We start from the raw sequence: 23,422 nt of genomic DNA, 5'->3' as shown, positions 1-23,422 counted from the left end.
ATTCTCCAGTTTTAAAGATATCCAAGGACATGATTCAAAGTGTTAAAGTGCCTTTGAATCCCATGGATTTCTGTGGAATTGAACTATATGCGTGTAACCAGTGGGGCTTACAGTGCAATCCTATGTATGTTTACTCAGAAGCAGATTCCATTCTGTTCAGTGGGTATTAATCCCTAGTTAAGTGGATATAGGACTGCAGCCTTAGGTGTCTAACTTCAGCTATACAGTGTACCAGATTTTCAGATAACCTATGTTGGGGTCGCCTAGGCCAGTATAGTATGTCTAAAAGACATACCTCCGATATTCATCCACCCACAGTCACTTTCAATGACATTATTACATGTGTTAGCAGAATTCATGTCTAAAGATCCCTTAAATTTAGAATAATCATGCTATACTCATGACAAAGGAACTAGTAAAATAACATTGGAACAAAAATACATGAGGCTGTCACTGAGAAAAAGAACATGTGTTTGCAGTTTTGTGCTTCAAATGTTTTCTTTCCAATATAGATGCATACATTATATAGTATGGACACTTCTACAATCCAGAATTCCTATGCGTTGTGATGCTTATACAAAGCTCTTGCTCACATCATTCTCCTCTTTCTTTTTCAATTAAATGGAAGGAGCAGCTGTGGATGTTGGTGTCAGGGCTGGGGAGTTGCACCACTGAACTAAATGGAGTAATTTTTTAGGGCAAGGTAAGAAACTACCTGCACACATTAGAGCACCTCCAAACCTCTACTGGCTTGCTGTAATAATGCTATTAGAGTTATTTAGACACAGATGCTACTCTTACGGTAAATGGGAAAGGCAACATGAGATAACTAGTAAAGATGGGACAGAGACGAAAGGTTGACTATGGGGGGAAAGGAGATAAAAAATGTAAAGTAATAAAACAGCTGTCAAGAGAACGCCTTGAAACAATATCTTATTTGTACATGACATTTTTGGACATGCTAACATAGCGCCAGAAGGTATTCTGAGCAAGTGTGGTTATGGGGTGTGCAAATGTAGACAAGAACAATGAACTAATGTATTTCTCAATTTAACGCAGGCCTTTGCAACCAGTCCTTGCACAATTTACTACTGTGCAGCTACGGATTCTGACTGCAAGCCAAGCATAGTAAATAACTAGCCAAGAGAACATCTGTGCATACCAGCATAATGTTAAAACCAGAATTTATTAAAGCAGCAAGGAATGTAAAGTTATCAAAGGTGAAAAAGGAGAGTGTTGGTGGATGGAATACAAAACTGATGGCAATTCATGTTTCGAGTTTTGTAAATGTTTTCTCCAAACACATGTCTCTATGGTGTCTATGCATGTAAGGCCCACCCTTCATAACCAGGACTTTATAGAGGTCCCTGTACATGTTATGCATGTGAACAAGGTCCATGTACTGAAGGGGGGCAGTGGGGCTGTGATGCAGGTCTCCTCCTCAATGTTGCAGCTTCCCCAGCCCTGACTCCAAAATCCACACCTTAGGTGTGGATAACTGAAGCAGGAAAGGCTACATGTTTAGCCCTTCTTTGGCTGGCGGTCCAGCTGTGGCCCTACGTGGAGGGGGGTACTCTAGTTTCAGTTGTCTATGCTCTGTTACCCTCTAGGTCAGATCACTGCAGTGTGTTATGTGTGGTATGCTGCAGTCTTCATCAGAGGCCTCATCTGAAGTAAAAGGAAACATAAAGGACCGCTGTATGGTTAAGTCCAGTCAAAGGCAACTATGGGGTGTAGCACTCATCTCTCTTCAGGCCAAGGGAGCCAGCGTTTGTCCACAGAAAGATTTCTGGGTCATGTGGTCGGCATGACTAAACTGCTTCTGGCGCAACAGAACACTGATGGAAGCCAGAGCGTACAGAAACACCATTTACCTTTCTGCCGCAGCGGTACCTATTTATCTACTTGCACTGGTGTGCTTTCAAACTGCTAGGTTGGGAGAAGCAAGGGCAGAGCAATGGGAGCTCACCACTGTTGTGTGGATTTGAACTGATGGCCTTCTGATCAGCAAGCCCAAGAAGAGGCTCAGTGGTTTAGACCACTGCACCACCCAATCTCATGCCTCATCCGAGACAGGCATGGAAAGTGACCACACAATAATGGACCTTTTCAGTGGTAGCCCCTAATGTGTGGAATGCAGAGACACATGCCTGGGACCATCACTGTCAGGTTTGCAGGCACTAGGCTAAGAAATGTCTTTTTACCCAGGTCTTTGGTAGTTAAGTTAACCTTTTTTGTGGTAAAGGCAATGACTGATTTACGCATATCCAACTGACACGCGACCATGCATGTGTGTATCACAGTGGCCGGAAAAGGGGTGTAATGGGCTTATACATGCTCCTCCATCATGCATGATGACCTGGAATGCAACCCCTGTGCAAATCGGGGAGTTGCCTGTACTTTTATTTTAGTGGGGTGAGAGAAGACTCGCCCTTCTCATTGCATGGTTGGCTGAGCCTTTTAGGAATTTAGTACAGTACATTGTTTTGAAATTTTATGCTTTTGATTTTCATCTATTTGCAAAGTTCAGTTACTTTGAGGCTTTTTTCTTTTCAGTGACTAACAAACGTAATCAGCAACTCATCCAGCTCCCATAGAAGCTTACCTGAGCAGTCAGGGATCCAGCTCATGTAAATATCTACATACATATGTTTCCTTGGCTCAGACATCCCCACCTAATGTGTAAATGTCAGAGGTATAGCTGGGGTCCTGCTGCCATTTTGAATAATGCAGCCCCTTTATGTGCATAAGACATTGGAGGGGACTCTGCTTTTCCTGTCTCCCAGTTAGGCAGAGTAACTGTACACCCTGCAGAACATTCAACAGAATGAGTGTAGGCTGCAGGGCAAGACATATCCCCTTTCCCCTCTTCGCCTCCTACACGTTAATTCACCAGTTATGCTGTGTGAATAGGGTTATCAATAGGGCTGCATGTGGGGAAGTTTTATTTTAAAGGCCTTTAAAAAGTGTCCAAAACATTACGGAAGGTCCCTTCTAAGTTCATGATATACGTCATTAGTCTTGTTCCAAAAGCTGTGACAGTCTCACCAAAAGGTCCCCACCTTTTGTACTGAACGTGTATATTACAATATATATATTTGCCCATCAAAAAAACAAAATCTGTCCAAAATTAGGCAAGACATCACTTGCCTACAAGGAGGGTTAAAAATCACTAGCAAAGCAAGAGAGCAATTTCTGAGGGGCAAGCCCTCAGTCTTGAATGTTTGTCACAGAACAAACACATTCACACAGAATGAAATAACTCATGAGCAGTTTCATGCTTATTCAGAGGGCAGAGCAGGGTTGATTTTGCTGATGTGCAGTAGTATTCTAAAGAGATATTAAGTTAAATCTTTTAGTGAAATTGAGATGAAGATTACAATTTATTTCAATGCCATTTCAAATCCGTTTTCCATATATGATGACAAACTTGATGAAACAAATACTCTTTTTTTGTGGGGGTGGGGTGGGTGTAGCCTACAATTTATATGAATTGTGCTCCACAAAAGAGAAGAGTTATGAATGTGTGAAAATGAGTTTTTTATTGATCAGCAGCTACCCACATCTCTTGTCCATTGTTTTTGTTTTTGTTTTCCAGAGTATTCTTTTTAATTCAGGTAGGTAGCTGATGCCAATTTGCTATTAGAAAAAAAAACCACACAAACATCAGACACTCACAAATGAACCTCTCATTTTGAACACATAATTATGCTCACAAACCCACATGCTGAAATTATCATTTGCAAGTGCGAGATGGAATTAATTCTGAAGTAACTTGGCCATCACTGATGATCACACAGATGTTTTAAGGATAGTGTGACATTTCAAACATTTTAATTGGGGGTGTTAAGATTTCAAAGGACACATTCAAGCTTCTAAAAAAAAAATTAGCCTACAAACTGACTAGGCAAATCTTTTAAAATCAATGAAATTGCATTGAATTTAGCTCATCCACTTCTATTCATCCTGGCTTAAGAGTTAAAGACCAAGGTAACATTAAAAAGCAATTAGAATATATATTGAAACAGGGATCCTGAATGTATTTAATATAAGCAAGAGTGGTGGAATGAGACACATTGGCCAGAAGATGGCATTAGGCACATTAAGTTTCTTTTAATATTCAAAGCCAGTATCCAGCTAGCATACAGCTGCTCTCCTGAATACCAAAACACACCTTTATCTTTATTTTATTTTTCAATTCTGCATTGTTACAACATCTTAATCCAAGGCATGCAGTTCCTGGCCAAGCAAGAAACAGAGATTACTGTAAATTACCACAAAGTGAAGCTGACTGCAAATCCTCAAGTAATTGTATTTGTAATACACGCTCAATCTTTGCATTCGGTTAGAACAATTCGTTTGCTATCTAAGGGATTCTCATCAAATTGCTTCATCACAAACCCTTCCAATACTAGACAGGCCTGAGCAGAGCCAGCAGGCATTATTCTTCTGGGAGACAGGCCTGCCTTAAAGGGCCTTGGCATTCATTCATTGCAGACAATTCCTTAGCTTTGCTCATTTGGAAGGATCGCTTAGTACAGCCCTCCTGGGATTTTAACACTTTAGAGGGCAGGTAAAAAGTGGTGGCTGCAGGAATGCATGCTCCATTAATTTTCTTTAAGGTCCCTGTACACAGAAAATGAGCAGGGCAGGGAGAAAGCTAGGCTAGAAGGCTTCTTCCAGATCTGCTACCTGTCCGTAAGCAGGGAACTATTTACATGGAAGTATATTCAATCATCCTCTGGAATGTGTCCAGAAGAGGGCGACAGAGGTGCTGAGGGAGACCTGGAGACCAAGTCCTACTAGGAAAGGTTGAAGGAGTTGGGTATGTTTAGCCTGGAGGAGGAGCTGAAGGTGTATTCCTTCAAATACCTGAAGGGCTGCCCTATAGATGGTTCAAAACTATTTTTGAACCTGACCCAATTAATTCAAATATCACCCCTGCCTGCTGCTCACAAAAGATTCAGATAAAGCCTTAGAACTTCAGGATGGCATGAACTTTTCAGACCACGGAATAGACTGCCTTAGAAGGATGTGGACTCTTCCTTGTTAGATGTTTTTAAGCAGAGGATGGGTGGTCACCTATCAGGGATGCTGTAGCAGAGAGGTTCCTGCACCGGCAAGGAGCTGGAATAGATGGCCTCGAAGACACCAGGCGAGCCTCCCTGGAAATAGCATTCCACAAATGGGAAGCCACCACAGAAAAGGCCCACTCCTCTCATGCTCCCACCCTCTGGACCTCTCATGGAGAGGGCACATGAGGAAGAGCTGCAGATGATGATTGCAGGGGCTGGGTCAGTTCATATGGGGAGAGGCAGTCCTTGGGGTATTGTGGTCTTATGGTTCTATGTCCTCACTTGCATTCTGAAGTAGAAACCTAGGCTGGCATTGCCATGTGTTTTCTTGGCTTCAAGTCTCTGTCCACTCAGTGGCTGCCAGAGATTATAAAGAAGAAGCAGCTATACTAGCATGTCTTTTGCAAAGTAGCACCTCAGAGCACTGGAACAAGCAGCTGGCCTTTAAACCTTCTATTTTTAACAAGATTTGACTTCTAATTAGTTGAAGCTTAATTAAAAACAGTGACACTACTGCTTCATTACCATTCCTAATCACTGAAACAGAATGCCTACATTGAATTCTTTAACCTGAAAACAAGGCAATGCCCCACTGTTGGCAATTTAAAAAAAAACAACTGAGGAAAAACAAAAAACACCATCTATTGAAAACATCAACAAAATGATGAGCAAAGATCATTACTCTGCTGCAGGAGAGAAAAAACTGTGAAGTAAAATCATTTAATTTGGGGCACTGGGAATACATTTATTATGCAGTATAAAATGTTAATTTGCTATACAACAGAACACACTGAAAATAGCTTTGAAAGTGCCATAACAGCACAATGCTATACATGCCCACTTCTAAAACTTCAGATGTTCCAGTGGGCACTGAAAACACTTTATTCTTTGCTGTTTTTAGTGTGTGTGTGTGTGTGTGTGTAGGAGGAAAGGGGCCTCTATTTTGTGGGGGATGGGCAGATGATGAAATTTGATTCAAAGAACTGAAATGTTTTGCTGTTATTCTTGCTATTAGCATACTGTTTGATATTTTGTATGGGATATGTGTGTGTGTGTGTGTGTGTGTGTGTGTGTGTGTTTTAGGCCACCACAAATGGTGAAATATAAATACATTTTAAAAAGAACTTATTTTTTGCAGATTTCACAGTAACTTTAAAATGCAGCTACAGGTAACAGACACAGGGTAGAATTCAATGCAGTGCTAAGGAAATGATGCCATCAGCCTGAGCATTCCTGCTTGCCCAAAGGAATGATCTCTCACCTTCCCCGTCCACCCCCCCCCACCCCACATTGTGCTCAGGGTTCTCCCAACTCTCCAGAGTGGATTTGGGGGAGGCACAGGGTGGGGGGCACATGAGGGAAAAGAGGAGAAAAACCCTGTTGTGCCAACAGGAGTCCTTGTGCTGAATTTTGCCAGTGGAATGGAGTAGTTGAATCCGCCCATAGAATATAAATTTAATAAAACAACTCATTAAAAGGGAAAAAAGTCACAAAGAGAATTGGAGAACGTTAGCCTTACAGCCTTAACAGGTTATCATCCTGCTTCAGTCTTTAGGACCACAAATAAAAGGGTGGTAAAAGGTAAAGGTAAAGGGACCCCTGACCATTAGGTCCAGTCGTGACCGACTCTGGGGTTGCGGTGCTCATCTTGCTTTATTGGCCAAGGGAGCCAGCGTACAGCTTCTAGGTCATGTGGCCAGCATGACTAAGCCGCTTCTGGCGAACCACCATTTACCTTCCCGCCGGAGCGGTATCTATTTATCTACTTGCACTTCGTGCTTTTGAACTGCTAGGTTGGCAGGAGCAGGGACTGAGCAACGGGAGCTCACCCCGTCACGAGGATTCGAATCACTGAGGTTCTGATCGGCAAGCCCTAGGCTCTGTGGTTTAACCCACAGATAAGTCTATCTAAAACCATCTCTGTGAGTTTTAGGGCACCAGGGACCCTCCCTGTCTTGTAAGATACACAATAAAGGGTGCTGAGATTCCATCAAATCCATCAATGTGCTGCATTCCCTTAAAGACTTAAATAATAAGTGAGTCTCACTGAGTTCAGCAGCACTTACTTCCAGCAAGCGGGTATCTGAATTGGAGAAAACCAGCCCATTTTGTACAGTAAGTTACATGTTAAGCAAAGAAGTGATTACATCTACCATAGAGAAATTCATCTGAAAGGAGCATTCTAGTGACCCTTAAGTACTGATGGCCTGACACATTGAGAGATCCTTCACAGGGCTGCTTTTCAGATACTGTGGTCTCCTTTCCTCAGTAAAATATGATTAATCAACTTTCACATGACCTTGTTAAGAGTACTTTGAGATTCTCTACTGAAATACTAATGCGTGCTGTAAATACAAGTGATGTAGCTGCTGGGCAAGTGTTTCCATTATGGAAGTTATCCATCACCACGAAAGCGTAAGTAAAAGCTCTTTGCTGGCTCTGCACACTTATTCATTAAGAATACATTGTAAAACTTGTGAGTTGCAGAGATGAGATGCTTTCAGAGCAGCCCCAGAAGCCTGTTAAGTACAGGATTCAGAGAAACTAACGGGTAAAATGTCTGCGAAGCATGGTGGCTTTTTCTAGATGGTCCAGTTGCAAGACAAGTGAATGAACATGAGCCAGGAAGGTTTCACTTGCTAGAGAATGGCATTAAACAAACAAGGTTAGATGCAGAAGGCTTTGCCTCCTGTGAACGAAAAGGCTTCTCCAATTCCCAAAGGCTTCAGATCTAGCTTGAGGAATCCCACTGGTGGAACAGGAGAAAATGATTTTTTTATTTAAAAAAGCCTCCCCCCTGCAGTCTCCTATAGACCCTGGAAAACTGCTCTGGGTTGGGGAATCCTTTGAAATAACATGGGAGGTGCCACTGAGGACTACAGACGGAAAGGGATATTGCTGTAAGTTGCCTCGCCTCTCTTTCCACCAGCAGTAACAGTCTCTGCTCAGTGGATATATCACCATACAATGCAAAACGTTTTAGTGAGACTGGGAGAAGTAAGACAGACCTCATGGTCCTCCTCCCAGCTTTGTTTATTTCTTTGTTTACTCCCACCCAACCCCCCTCTCTATTTCATATTTAACAAACGTTCCAAACTAGAGTAAAGTTAGAGTTCAGGAATTACCTGGCCAGGTTCAAGCGTAACCACATGGGCCTTTGCTTTCTTAAACTGTGGGCAGCTTTTCAAATCAGGATTGACCACATTGACCCTGCTGAAGACGCTGGATTCTTCATAGGGAATTCTGGTAGGATAAAGGAAACTGGAGTCTTCAGGTGGGTAGAGATGCCATCTTTTCCTGGAAGCAGAGATGATGCAAGTCACAGTCTCCCATTTAGGCTGAGCAACTGCAAACAAACAAGTCTATCAATACCACAAACGAGCATCCTATTTAAGACTTGTGAGAAGCTGGAAAACAGGCACTTATTAAGTAGCATAATGCACTAAATGGTCACGCATCATTTTAAGGAGGCGGGGAGCATCACTTTAAAAACAACAACACATTTATGAGTCAGGACTACATTTCCCTGGATACAGCTATGAAAGGAGACAACATGTACGACAAACTTCAGTGACTCACTTCTGCCTTTACTTCTGAGAAACCAACTCTGTATTGAACTTGATACTGCAGTTTGTGTTAACTCTACTCAGGATCTTAATTTTTCTAAACAAACCAAAAGGTGCGCCACTGTGGAAGATTTCCAGTTTACATATTTCCAGTAGTTTGGGTGCCATATTTCAATATATTTAAGACATACAGCATATCCAGTGTTTATATTCTTGCATGCATCTTGGTTATTCCTCCTCTCTCAGTTGTCTTTTATGCTCACCATACTTTAGTCCAAGGAAAGCAATCTGTCTATTTAGACACCCAACTCTCATAAAATGCCAGGGTGGTGCATAGACCCCCTTTGCTTGAATTTCCTGGCTCTGCCCTTGGCGGTATGCGAGTTTAGCACAATATGAAAATCCTAGCAAGTGCATGCTTCTTCTCTCTTTGAAGAACCTAACAACATAAAGCAAGATTTTTCTGTAGGGAGCCTGCTGTCTAATTTACTTTCATGTTCAGCCCAATCCTAGCAATTGGGGGAAGTGGCCATAGTTCACTGATAGAACAAATGCCTTCCATGCAGAAGGTCCCAGGGTCAATCCTGAACATTTAAAGTCAAGAGCTTCAGAAGTTGTGAAAGGCATGTTTGCCTGAAACCCTGGAGGGAGTCAAAGCAGATATTACTAGACTATAGTATAAGGCAGCTTCCTATGGTTCTGATGCATGTTTACTTCTAAGTACATTTCTCGTTATTTAATCAGGCTTTGATCCAGGTAAGCATGGATAGGATTGCAGGGTTAGTGAAACATCCAAGTTGATTTCAGAGATCTTGGGGAACAGGCCTGCAATCCTGTTATTAAGTTATTTTTTAAAAAAATGTGTCTCTGTGTGTTTATCCATAATGCTGAATTGTCAATTCACAAGGCAGAGCAAATGAGCACATAAAAAAGTTTTATAAGGAGAAAAGTCTAAGTGATGGAAATAGTAAAAGGAAAAGTAATTAAAATAATAGCCCATGCAGCAAATTTATGGAATTTAAGAAGAGCCACATAATCAACAAAACTGGGATGCTCTCACATGTTTATTGACACCATAGACAGGAAAAGCAAAAGGCAATCTGATGAGCACAATTAAAGCAATTGGCACTGCCTGGCTTTCAGATCCAGGCTGTCTCCCTTTCCTTCCTCCTGCGACAACCATCATTTCATTGTCATACCCCCCAGTTTCTGTACCATTTTCTTCTCTAGTGATTCTTTCTATTATTTTGTGTGTAAGGTATAGTTTTGGATGTTGTAAGGAGAAGGGAGGAACAAGGAAATAGGTGTAGCAGTCAGCTTATTCACAAGGTGGCCAGAGGATGGCGAAATGCAAAAAAATGTGAAGAGCCCCAAAAGGATTTCACTGGACAGGGTGAATGGGCAATAAAATGGCAAGTGACGTGCAACACACAGAAGAGATAGAAATCCATGTTGCAGCCACACATGAAGTACTATGCCCCGTTACAGTTTCCCCATCTCATTAAAGGGCAGCATAGAACTGGAAAATGTTTAGGAAAGGATGCACAAAATAAGCAGGAATTTGGAGCACCTTTCTTATAAGGAAAATGCTAAACTGTTTGGGGCTCCCATCCGCCTTCTGATTTTGTGGAGGCCGCCTAGTATGAATCAGCTATGACCGTTAGTGAAAATGCAGCCTCTCTTTCTCTGATCCGGCTACATAACAGACTGAGCTCCCTTGTACCAAACTATCTCCTGCCTAAGTTCTGGTATCCTGCCTATGCTGGAAGCAAAGTTGGCTGTGACAAGAGATAGGGTCTTCTCCATGGCTGCACCCAACTTATGAAATAGCTTACCCCATAACACCCAGGTGGCTCTGTCTCTTCTGGCAGTGCTTAAGATATAATACCTATTACCATCTAAAAAACCTTCCCCCTCCCCATAAGACCAGTAAGCACCAAGTCTAAAATTATTCAATTGGGCATGACTCAACTATAAAGAAAGAACTTTAGAATGGACTGGTATAATTCCGTGAGTCAGATATGTACAGAAAAACAGCACCTCTGTATTGGTGTGCCAGCAGGAGAAGTATATACACTCGGCATAGCTCTTTACTCCAAGATTAACAAGATATTTCATATAAATAATATCAAGAGAAATTCATATTGATTTTCTCATTTGAGAACATTACTATTTCTTAATAATGAGCCCGGGGCTCTCCCGATCACAAAAAGCCTGAGAAAATTAAAACATCAACTAAACGTTCAAAAAGAAGGATTCATCATCAGGAATCAATCACATTTGGTTGCGCAGATGGCAATGTATAGTTAATGTTACCTTCCTTGCACTTGTAGCACTAAGTTGCACCCATAGGAGTCCAAATGACAAGGAGTGTTAGCTCTTGCTGAGCCAATCCACAGAGTACTTTCTCTTCCATTTCTTTCAGGAAATCCAAAGTCAGACCATCTTATGTCCTGTTGAAAGGATACACTTCAGGTAAAGCAATCATGTTTTGAATATATATTGTGTTACTAAGCACCCTCCACCTCTTGGATTTTTTTCTCATCCTTTGTGGGTATAGCATCTTCAGAAAGCTCTATCTACTCTTCTCCCCGCCCCCATCCCCCAATTAGATTGCCATAGGGGATATGTGCCATTAGAGAGATTCACTGAAATGAATCAGAGCTGAAAAATTATATTCAATAGAGCTTACCTTTGAGCTAACAGAGCTAAGGGAGCCTTGTTTAGGGAAACAGCTTTTAATCTAGATATGTACACTTCACGCCAGTCAAACCATTCTTTGTGGCCTATCAAGTGGTGGGTTCAGAGGGCCATTCACCAAGTGGCAGGTTTCCTCAATGTAAGTACTGACTAGGGAGTTACAGGAGACCATTTAATCATCATTTTTTGTACCCGATGTGCTGTAAAATTATCAGTACTTGACAGAAGAATACAGATGACTATGCTATCCAAGAAAAAGAGGCGTCATCCCAGGTAACTGTTCACAAGTATGGACTCTCTCTGACATCCTGTCCTGTGGCGAGGATAATATTTACCACATATTCTTTGGAAGGAACAGGATATACGTTTAATCTATCAATCAAATGAACAGGCAAACGGATTGGCTGTTTCCATCTGCTACCACTGCACCAACGTCTGGCCAACCTAAGTGGCATTAAGTTTTATCTCACTATTCCAATAGCACTCTTTGTCTGAGGAAACAAATAATTGTTACAATATGAGTACAACGCAGCTGCAAACAAGCAGTTGGATGTTGACATCACATAATGTGACTAGTCCTGGGAAAGAATGTACTAGGCAGTTCTTATCAGAACGGTTCACAGGGATTTGTTCTGTGTGTAATATGAGACCTTCTGTTTGCGCATGTGAAGGAAGTCTTACTGAGTTGCTTGGAGATGACTGAGCTGAATGGACGTGTTTTGTACAGATGTAAAGACAGAAATAAAACGTAGATGATGTAGACTTTCTGTCTTTTCTTCTTTCTCCTGTTGGTATGCAAGGAGCAAAGGGGGGTGTGCATCTTCCATGCTGGGGGGATGTCGCCTATCAAGATCTTCCTGGACTTGCGGGGATGCCAGCCAGGGCAGATCACCAGTAAACAAGCTCCGGGAACCTACGAGGGGGGCCAGTTACTCCCGAGGGGGCTTGTTTGCCAACAATAATTCCCTATGTGCAATTAACTAACCTCGGGGGGGGGGGGAGGAGAAAGGAAATTCGTAATCACAGTGTCACCACAGTTTGGTGAATCTGTATGATTTCTAGAACATAAGAAGAGCTTGCTGGATCAGGCCAATGGCCTAGCTAGTCCAACATCCTGTTCTCACAATGGCCAATCAGATGCCTGTGGGAAACCCACAAGCGGGATTTAAGCACAAGAGCACTCTCCCCTTCTGCAGTTTCCAGCAACTAGTATTTAGAAGCACTGCTGCCTCCAACTGTGGAGGCACAGCCACAATGGATAGTAGCCATTCAATTTTTGATACTATTCATTCTTAATTGGTAGAGCTCCAATCTCTTATCCCAGGTATTGGAGGGGGGCAAATTTGTCACTACATTGGGGGCTGCATGCCAGCAGCAGGGTGGGGCCCAAAGCAAAAAATGTGCAGGCCCCACCCACCTCTCTTTGGACTACAACTCCTATTATCCTTGATTATTGGTCATGTTAGCTAGGGCAGATGGAAGGCACCAGGTTGGGGAAAGTTGGAAGAGACCTTCTTTCCAGTCACCACCCCCCTAACCTCAGGTGGTAGGAGACCCAGAGAAGTGCCTCAAATGATGACTGTAGTATTCATGTCACAGAGGGCAGTCATTGAGTTATGCAGAGAACAATATACCTAGAATTTGGGCTCCTTCAAACCAAACAATAGAATCAACATGCCATGAAGGTTTAAAGGCAATTCATGGCATTTTGGTTGCTGATGTAAAGAAATGAGGCTCATTTCATTATTTAAGCAGCCATTAATTGAACTTACTGGGGAGAATTTACATTTGGTGCTCTAACCAAAAATGAAGGGTGCAAATTAATTGTCCATGAAAAGTAAAAACAGTTCTGCTCAGATCCTTTATCATTTTATGTACCAAATGCATAATATTTACTTTGTAAAATCTGTTAAACTGGAAAAAAAATACAATTCTAAGCTATCCAAACTAACCCAGTACTTGAAAATGCTTGAAGTGTCAGCTCTTGCCATACTCAAGATTTATTTAAGAGGTGTTTGTGTGCTTGATCTACATATCTAATAATTTTTGCATACCTGGACACTTTTTGCCACTCTCTGTGCTACCCTGGCTGGTATAATTAATCTAATGGACAGTTGATTCAATGCCAAATCACCTAAAACAATGGCTACAATTTGTCCAAAAAGACAGCTGATCAATTACCAATTTGTTCAGCAAGATAGTCAAGCCAGTGGTATATATCTAAAGAACAGAATAAAAATGATAACCCTCCTCAACTATGTAAATTTGAAACTGCGTTGTGCCAAGTCAAAGCCAGGGGTCCACTTATTTCCATGCTGTCTTCTTCAGCTGGCGATTGCTCTCCAGGGCCTCAGATATAGCTCTCTCCTATGCTATTATCTAAGATCTTGTAACAGGAGAGGCAAGTGACTGAACCTGGATCCTTCTGCATGTAAAAGATGGGTTCTACTGCTAAGCTATGGACCTTCCTTCATATACTTGCAGGTAGCATATCCATCCAGGGGTTCTAGCATGCCATGGTTAATATCTTTCCATGGCATGGAAACACAAGCATTATACCTTTGTCTTGGATTTTGTATGTAATATATATGTACATTCTGAAAAACATCACTACCAAATAGCACCAACTTTATTACATTGTGCAGTAGGAAACACTTCTGGCCTCTGGGCCACAGTCTGGAGACTGTGTTGTACCAGTATTGTAGGGAATACCAATATTGTAGATCCCTGCACTACACAACAGAGTTTTCTAACTTTCTTGCTCCTAAATGGTTTGGGAGCACATTATCTATATGAACTAAGATTGACCGCAGAGAACCTCACTGCAGTCCTACCAGCCAGTTAGACTGGCAGTCAGAAGAGACAAGATCTTTTCATTCATAGACTCATAGAATTGTAGAGCTGAAAGGGAATCCACGGGTCATCTAGTCGAACATGTGTAGAGTCTTACATTTGTCCCTATTGAAATTCATTTTGTTAGTTTTAGCCCAGTCCTCCAATCTGTTAAGGACATTTTTAATTCTGATTCTGGCTTCATGTTTGTACAACTCACTTCCCCAAGAGATAGATCTGGCTCCTTTCCTGCTTTCCTTTAGGTAGGCCTAAACCAGGGGTCTGCAACCCGCGGCTCCGGAGCCGCATGTGGCTCTTTTATACCTTTGCCGTGGCTCCGGGGTGGATACTAGCGAGGGGAGGAGGCGCATTGTGTGCCCCGACACTCCCCACTGTGGCGGGCGCTGTACTGGCTGTGACGTCGCATGGGAGCGGTGCGTGCATTAGTCACGCACCATCCCGATGTCACCTTCCCGCCCGCCCGCCCGCCCCATTGTAAGGGGCATGTACGCTGGTCATTGCATTGAAAGGGGGCATGTACGCTGGTCACTGTTTTGAAGGGGAGTGAAGAACACACACACACACACACAAAAAGGTAACTTGTTAATTTAATGTTTATTTCTATGAGGAGGAGTAATTCTGAGGGGTCAAACAAAGAAATAATAAAAAAGTGACAAAAAAGTTATTTTTATAATGACGAGTTTTGTGGCTCCCAGTTATTTTTTCTTCGGAAACAGGTCCAAGTGGCTCTTTTTGTCTTAAAGGTTGCAGACCCCTGGCCTAAACAATTTTGATCTACCTTTAGTTAAAGAGCTTGGGTTAGTTTAAACAACTATGTCTCTTTCGTCAAACTATTTTGTAAGATGGCTTTAGTGGGATGGCTGGTTAATTTTTGTGTGTGCTGTTCTCTTATTTTTAATATGTTAGATGAGAAGTGGGTAACCTCTGAGTTGTGGGCTAATTTGGCCCATGAGGCAGTTTCCCCCAAACAGCACGATGTGTGGCATCAGGTATGAGCCAAGTAAAGACGTGGTAAGACTGGGAGCTTCAAGTGCACTCCTGATTGTTTCTTGGCAAGCAGGGCTTATTGACAGCCAATCGCCACTGTCAGAGAGCTCCAAGGGGATTGGTTGCACTAGATCCTGCTCGCCTGTCAAAGTTAGCCAGTGTGGGGTAGATGAAGTAAGGATGTGGCCTACTGGCCAGATCTAGTGCCTCACCATGGCTGTTAAACACAGATGCAATTTCAAAATTTGGTGACCATATGCCATTTTGGGAAAATGTTACATTTTGAAAGGTGGCTTAGAAATCTTGAAATAAATGAATAGTAGTCCAAGCTTTTGCATACTAGAAACATTCAGTAAATCCTAAGATAGCACATCTTTTTCTGAAATTCAATCCTTGGGAATCGTCAAGGTGAATGATAAGGTTCCAGATGAATGAAAAAACAGTAGGGGGTTACCCGGTACTTGATTTACTGAAAGAAATACTAAAGCCTAATACAAACATTTGTCAGAAGCTTCAAGAAGCCGCAAAGGAAAAAGTTGTGCTCTAAGCTTTCCACAGTCATAAAATTTAAAATCCAATACAAGTATTTCAGTGATAAAGTTAAGGGTAATAACCATTCCTATACTTTAATCTCATACCTAAATACTTTCTGAATTCTGCCACAACTTAAGAACAAAGAGAGCGAGCTTAATCAATATTAGATTTTTAAAAGAGGGTTCTTTTTTAAAAAAATGCCGCAGTCTCAGTAAATACCTGACATGATTATGGGAAAAATAGTTTTTATCCAATGAACTGAAAAGAAATTGCTAAGTACTGAAATCTTGGCACAATGGGCTGCTCTTTCTTTTACAGTAAAAAGATCCACAGCTAAAAGAAATGCATTTTATAACTATCCCAACCATAACAGATGGCACATTACCTTCTGAATTACATTTATTTTGCTTGCTGCTTACAATAGAGCTAATATACCCATATGTCACTTTAAGAGGACTTATTTCTATTTAAGCTTCATGTATATATCTTGCCTATGATTTATATCTCAAAATTCTATAATGTAATATCAAGTGAACAAAAAAAATCCTGGATGATGTGAGACACTGCTCATACATTAAAATAATGGAATCATTACCTTAAGTCACACAACTGTAAATGATAAACAGCACAATCTAAATTTCAAACAACTTCTAAATGGCCCTATTAATCACTATAAATAAAAAAAGGGTAGATGGCCTTCTCGTACCCTTCAAATCACCTTAGAAAACTATCTAAATAAAACCTAAAATAAACAGCAGATACAGATGGGAACTTATAAGAAAACCCATCCATGGCTAAGAAGTCTTTCTTAGTATCTGGTCTGGACTTTTAAATGGGGCTTCATGCCATGACTGAATGAGCTTTTGGCCTCATCATAGGCCTATTCAAGCCTTCAAAAGAATGCATGATTGCTGAAAAACAGGGAGAGGCAACAGGCACCCATAAACAGAATTCAATCCAATATCCCTGGGCACATTGAGGTTTCTGTTCCACCACAGACTTTTTTGTGCGGGGGGTTGCAAGAGGGAGGTGAGGAAAGTTCCATTGCACAAGGAGAAGTCTGTGGTGTGAGCAGAACTGCAATGCTGGATACAACCCTAAGTGCACCTACATGTATATTTGTGAATATCCCCCCCGCCACACACACATCAAACTCTTACTTACGCATACAGTGTAACGAAGACCAAAAACACATAGTTATACAAACAAGTCAATGGCACCCCAACCCTGACTATTTGGTCAGGCAAATCTGTAACTATATTTCATTATTATTATTATTATTATTATTATTATTATTATTATTATTAAAAAAACCTTGATACTTCATCTCTCCATAAACTGTAATGATACTTAGCTTTTATACTGTGTTTTTGACCTTTCAAAGAGCTTCACATACAATTTTACAGCAACCCTATAAGGCAGGTCAAGCAATATTATCCTTATTCGCTGCTGAGGGAAATTAAGCATGAGAAAAATAGCAGCTTGGAGGCCATCTAGTGAGGTCATGGTGGTGAGATTTGAAACACAGGCTTCCCAATTCAAAACAAGCGTGGTGTAGGGGTTGAAGTGTCATACTTAGACCAGAAAGAACCAGATTCAAATTCCCACTTAATAATAACTTTTGGCCTCATTATTATCTCTTAGCAAAACCTTCACAGGGGCCAAATGAAGGCTGTGCAGTAACAACAATATATACTATCTTGAGCTCCTTGAAGGAAAAGCACACAGGTGGCGCTGTGGGACACAAGTGGCGCTGTTCTCTAAACCACTGAGCCTCTTGGGCTTGCCGATCAGAAGGTCGGGGTTGGAATCCCTGTGATGGGGTGTCCCAGCTCCTGCCAACCTAGCAGTTCGAAATCACACCAGTGCAAGTAGATAAATAGGTACTGCTGCAGCGGGAAGGTAAATGGTGTTTCCATCATGGTGTTCCATTGCGTCTGAAGTGCTTTAGTCATGCTGGCCACATGACCCAGAAAGCTATCTGTGGACAAATGCCAGCTCCCTCAGCCTGAAAACGAGATGAGCACTGCAACCTCGTAGTCGTCTGACTGGACATAACCATCCAGAGGTCCTTTACCTACACTATCTTGAGTTCCTTGAAGGAAAAGCAGGCTAAAAACATGATAAATGAAATAAAAATTACAGTATGCTACACTAGTTACTGGCTGTGTAAGAACCAGAAGATTCCCTAGGTGTTTCTGTATAGTTTCGACATGAGAAGGACAAGAAGAGGTTAATAACGCACCTGGAAATTTTCTGGCTTGTCTTCAAATAGCCTAGCAATATACTTATAGTCAGCGTAAGTCCAGTATTTACACAACTCATAACCACTGAATGGTCCACAGGAGCGTGATGGCTGTTTCCCACTCCAGGCCAGAAACTCTTCAAGTGTAGCTTCCACGTAGCTGCATTCCGTTTCAAACAGAGGAGCTAAAGCAATATAAGCAGAGACAGCATTACATGCACCCTGAACACAATGCCAATAATAAAGAATAGATATGGAGCGAGGCAGTTTAGTAGATAAAACAATAACTTTTGTGTCTCAGCTCAGACTGCTGGTTAAATGCAATATAAAGCCACAAATGAAATTACAGCAGCTTGAATGTCTCAGATGAAATGCAGCACAAATGACAAACTCTATGACTAATTCCTTAGGATTGATGGTCACTCTGAATTTTACTCTGTTGTTTGTATAACTAGAAGGGTTCATGTATCTAGAGGCCTTAGCTTCCTAGGTTTCCCTTTCTGAAAAAGTAGCTTTTCAGGGGAAAATGTCTTAGGACATGTAAACACACAACTGCTTTAAGGAACAGGGGCCCTGATCCATGTTAAGGTCCACAGCCCCCAATCTTAAAATGTGTGAGGCTGGCAATCCAGAAGCATTGTGCTTTTTTAAATATTCCAATTCTCAGAAGACTCTGGGAGAGTTTAGAAACTCAAATCCTGGCTCAGTGAAATGAGAAATGAATGCACCTTTCCCCCACACATGCAGCCCCTTCTGTCCTCCCTTTGCGTATTACAGAAGCCTGTAATTAACCATAGTTTTCTATTTCAAGCAAACTGGGAAACGAGGGATAGCTGAATACCGTACATCATGTCTTGTTTGCTTGCACTGCAAAGGGAGAAGCAGAGCAGCTTTATGCCCTTATTGAATCGAGTTATAATTCTCCAAACTTGGTTTCTGACTGGGTCCCAAAGAGCTGCTGGTATCCAAAGCACTTGGACACTCCCATCGATATCCGACCCTCTTACTTTGAACTAACTTCTTTCTTTGCATTGTCACAAGCCGCTTTTGAAATTTTCATTTATTTCAAAATAGGGTTGCCATGTGGCTGGAGCTAATGTTTGGGAAACACCAAATTAACCCATACAACGTGGTAGCCAGGTACAGTGGTACCTCGGGTTAGAGACACTTCAGGCTACATACGCTTCAGGTTACAGACTCTGCTAACCCAGAAATAGTACCTCAGGTTAAGAACTTTGCTTCAGGATGAGAACAGAAATTGCACGGCGGGGGCAGCGGGAGGCCCCATTAGCTGAAGTGGTAGCTCAGGTTAAGAACAGTTTCAGGTTAAGAACGGACCTCCAGAACAAATTAAGTTCTTAACCCAAGGTACCACTGTACTTTTCTGAAAGGAATCAAGTTGAAAGAGGCTTCTGGTGTTAGCAGAGAAGCCCCAGTTCATATATTACTTCTCCTGTGTGGGTCTATTTTGTGGGGTGGATTTTTAAACATATGATCTGGGACTCAGTTTCAACTAGTAGCGACTAACTCATCTTTCTGAGAAATATTGCTTTTCCCTACAGCAGTAATCAGCAACATATTGTTAAGCTTGCAAATGGAGCTGTTTAAGGTGTCAGGATTTGAACAGTGCTGGGCTTGTACACTGTCAATCATGTCAACATTTCAGCATGTGGGGATTTGAATACTTGTGGAGTACATAAATAGAGAGGCAGGCAGACACCCTTGCCTTTTTGCCTAGAGGAGAAAACATTGACTACTGCCTAACTGTAAGTTAGTCCACGTTGAAAATAGCCCATGTTCTTCATTCGCTCCAGTCTTGCAGATATGTATTTTTTCATGTTGTAAGCTGCCTTGAGAATGGTTTGAACTGTGGGAAGGCGGCATACAAATAAAATTTTGTACATATGCATGTATGAGTGAGTATCTGCTAGCTCCTCCCACTTGCCATCTTGTGACCAGATTCGGGTTCCATGGCTTCACCCTCGGCCAACTTGTTTCCTTCCCCCTTGCTCTGTTTACCATCTAGCTTCATGAAGCATTCTGGAGGACTCAAAAGGTGACATGCTATTTTGTGACATTTCGGTTGGCCTAATAAATGGTATTGCCCTAATACGTTTGGAATGTTACTATTTCTATTCCCTCTGAAGCTCAAAAGGCAGAGCGTGATTTAGAAACTGGTAAGATTTAAAAAAAAAAATTTAACCCTCTGCATAACCTCTTGCAACTGGCTTGCTATTTTATCACTTTTCTTACAGCCAGTCTGAATTTACTGGTTTCATGTCTTTTTCCAAAAGGTTATACCTTAATTGTGAGCACATAAGGGCAGTTAACAGAATGAAAACAAGAATGGCCTTTCTTTTCAAAATGCTATTAGTGACACAGACAGTTTCATTGGAGTGCCAAAACAATTCTTTCAAGGTAGTTCTTCAAAAGGTATATTCACAGAGCAGGAATCCTTTATGGGAAAGATAAAGGAGCTGTTCAACAGGAAAAGAAAACAGGATGACCATCACGGCTGACTTTCAATGAGGGCCCAAAATATATTATGAAATCCCTCTCTCTCTCTCTCTCTCTCTCTCTCTCTCTCTGTGTGTGTGTGTGTGTGTGTGTGTCTGTGTGTGAAGGATCATACGCACCAAAATGAAGGGCTGCTACTAGCAGCATATATTCTTTGGTTTCATTTGAGGCCAACTGCCTTCCATGTGATTCAAAGGCACTGCCATTCTGTTGCAGTGTGAACCGTTCATCTTTGCATGCATAGATGAGGGTGCATGTACAGATGGAAGCTGCACCAACTTTAGGAAAGAAACCATTGGGCAAAAACATCCCTATCCCTGCCTTGATGTGAACAGCGGCATGAGAAAGCAACTTGGAAATGGAGGGGAAGGGTTACAACCTCACAATGATTCAAGCCACTAACGTGAACACAGCCTTACTCCCATCAGTGCCATCTAGTATGGACAATGATCAGCAATGATGAGAGTTGTAGTCCAACAACATCTGGAGGGCCACCTCAGCTATATAGATTTGCATTATATTATATGCACCGGGAATGGGGAAGAGGGTAGTTAGGCAGCACATTAAAAAACTTACATTTGTATGGAATCAATTTCTACATCTTGTTTCTGGCAAATTCAGTCACAATTTTTCATCATACCACACGGGACTAAAGGCTGCAGTATTCTATCTTGCACTGTGTCACATATTTCCTGTGGCTAATCAGAAACCTTCATTTCTCATCAGAGCTTGTCCTTGCACCAAAAACACACACCATAATATATGAAATTATATACTGGACCGAAACCATTATTATTGAGGAAAGCAAATTGCAAAGGACTGCATGAATGGCAATGACAGAACAATCATTTAGCCTTCATTCCAGTACTCTTCTACAGCTGCTTAAATATGGACGCCTTTCATTCTTACAAGCAAGTCAGTGCTCCGAGGGCATTCATTCTTCATTGCTCTGACTGCATGGGAATTGCTACCATCACAAGCTCATACATTTGTTCTAATTTCCTTCAGGCAAAAGAACAAAACTTATTGTTGTAGTTTTCTATATGGCCAGCTAGGATATCAGTTTCTCTCCCCTCCCCCCCCCCATTCAGTTCACTGTAAGGTTTATTGGCTAAGAATGTAAGACAAACTTGGTGATCAGCAATACAGAAATTGGCTTGGTGCTGTACTAAGACCTTCTTCAGAAATCGTGACTATACCTTAAATAATAAAATTGTGCACATGCGGTTTCTAGCAAACAAGGGATGGAGGACTAGTGACCCCCCCCCCGGCGAAGTAACGCTCCAGCTCACATCAGCCACAGTAAGCATGGCTAATGGGCAGGGACAATGGAAGCTGTATTCCACAACACTGTGGAATGCTTTCCCCAGGGAGGCTCACCTGACACCTTTGCTACATATATTTAGGCACCAGGTAAAAAAATCCTCTTCTCCCAGGCCGTTGGCTAATTAAACAATCTATGTGACCTTTTAAATTGTGTGTGGTAGGGTATGGGTTTTGTTTGTTACTACATTATTATTGTGTGTGTGTTTGTTTGTTTGTTTTTTTAACTGCAAACTGCTCAGATGAAGGGCAGAATAGAAATTTAATACAAAATGATAATGTGTAGAACCACAGGTTCCCTGCCCTGGCATTAGATTTTAGCTTGGTTCAGATATGCCCTGGGTGTACAGGGTACATAAGACAGGGCAGCAGCTGGAAACTTACCACACACATAACCTTTAATGTGGGGGGAAATGGCCTATGAGAAAAGGCCTCACTCATGTGATTCACCTCCACAACCCCAACAAAAGGATTGGGGGTTATTCCTGTGTTGCACCAAATTTGTAAGTTATGGATCTGGGCTATGTATGATATCAGCCTTTAGATTAGTTGCATTCATTTTCTCCCCTCTACTACAGTTCAGTGCTTGTTATCGATATAGAACCATGAATGCAAGACACATCACTTTGTGAAAATATGAGCTGATTAAGGGGATATTACCCCCCCCCAAAAGATATATATGACTATTGAAGGACATTCAGATACATGAATTAATTTGGCAAGGACAATATTCTCATATAACTCTGGTTCTTTCTGAGATAAGCAGGGCAAATATTTGGAAAAAATCAAGAAACATCTCTCACTTGGATAGTTTATTGGAAAAATCCTCACTATTAATGGAAAAGGCAAAAGGCTGTATAGCTGGTTCCATTATCCCCAATGCAGAGACTTCGATTTAATTTATTTTTGATTCAGCAAGAAATACAAAATTATTCATTAGGCGCTTAGTGAATAATTAAAAGCTATCACCAGTACAGTCAGTCGATCATAATGGAATAACTAAATCAGAAAAATGCAGCTATCTTGGAAACATCAGCTCATTAAACTAAAATAAAATAAAATGAAAGGAACCAATGGGGCAGTCATGTCCTTCACAAGAACTGACATAAAGACACTGTGTCAATTACATATGTCACATGTTTTTCTAGGCTTACTTTTTCTTGGCTGTAGAAAGACACATCTTTCTAGTGGGTGTGTAATGGGTTTCCCCAAAGATACCTCTGACCTATTTAGCATACAATAGTATTATGCCAGACACACAGAAGTGGTGGTGGTGGTGGGGGGTTGCCTTAATACTGGATTTTTCAAGTTAGGGATGGAAAGGTACAGAAAGACTTTGACCTCAGTACAACTTCCTGAGTAGAGTTTGTCTCTGTGGACTGAATGCTGTTTGTTATCAGGTGATTATTACCAAATCCATTGGATGGCACTGGTGCTTTCCTTGTTATTCACCTCTCAGCCCATTTGCAGTTTTTAAGAAAGAGGCCTAAAGGATATAAAGATTGGGCATTTGCAGCATTCTTTTCCCACTCTCATTCACTCACACTTCAAAAATGTCTAGATAGTCACTCAGAGGTATGTGCATGAAAGCAGGTGCAGTCTTTTGCTAAGTCTCCAAACAG

At 41.5% G+C, this 23,422-nt stretch overlaps 1 protein-coding gene across 1 annotated transcript in view; it reads right to left on the bottom strand.

Annotated features, from left to right (window-relative positions):
* Positions 1–23,422, bottom strand: part of HSPBAP1 (HSPB1 associated protein 1) — a 56,093-nt gene that overhangs the window by 10,511 nt on the left and 22,160 nt on the right. The window contains exons 3-5 of the mRNA XM_083585684.1: positions 17,961–18,145; positions 10,958–11,094; positions 8,201–8,372 (exon numbers count right to left, since the gene is read on the bottom strand). Coding sequence (XP_083441810.1) covers positions 8,201–8,372; positions 10,958–11,094; positions 17,961–18,145 — 494 coding nt within the window. The remainder of the gene's footprint in view (positions 1–8,200; positions 8,373–10,957; positions 11,095–17,960; positions 18,146–23,422) is intronic.

Source organism: Podarcis filfolensis (assembly GCF_964270895.1).
Source record: "Podarcis filfolensis genome assembly, chromosome: 1".
NCBI classification, from domain to species: Eukaryota; Metazoa; Chordata; class Lepidosauria; order Squamata; family Lacertidae; genus Podarcis; species Podarcis filfolensis.
Note: the sequence above shows the minus strand (reverse complement) of the source record. Positions and strands in the feature narration are given on the sequence as shown.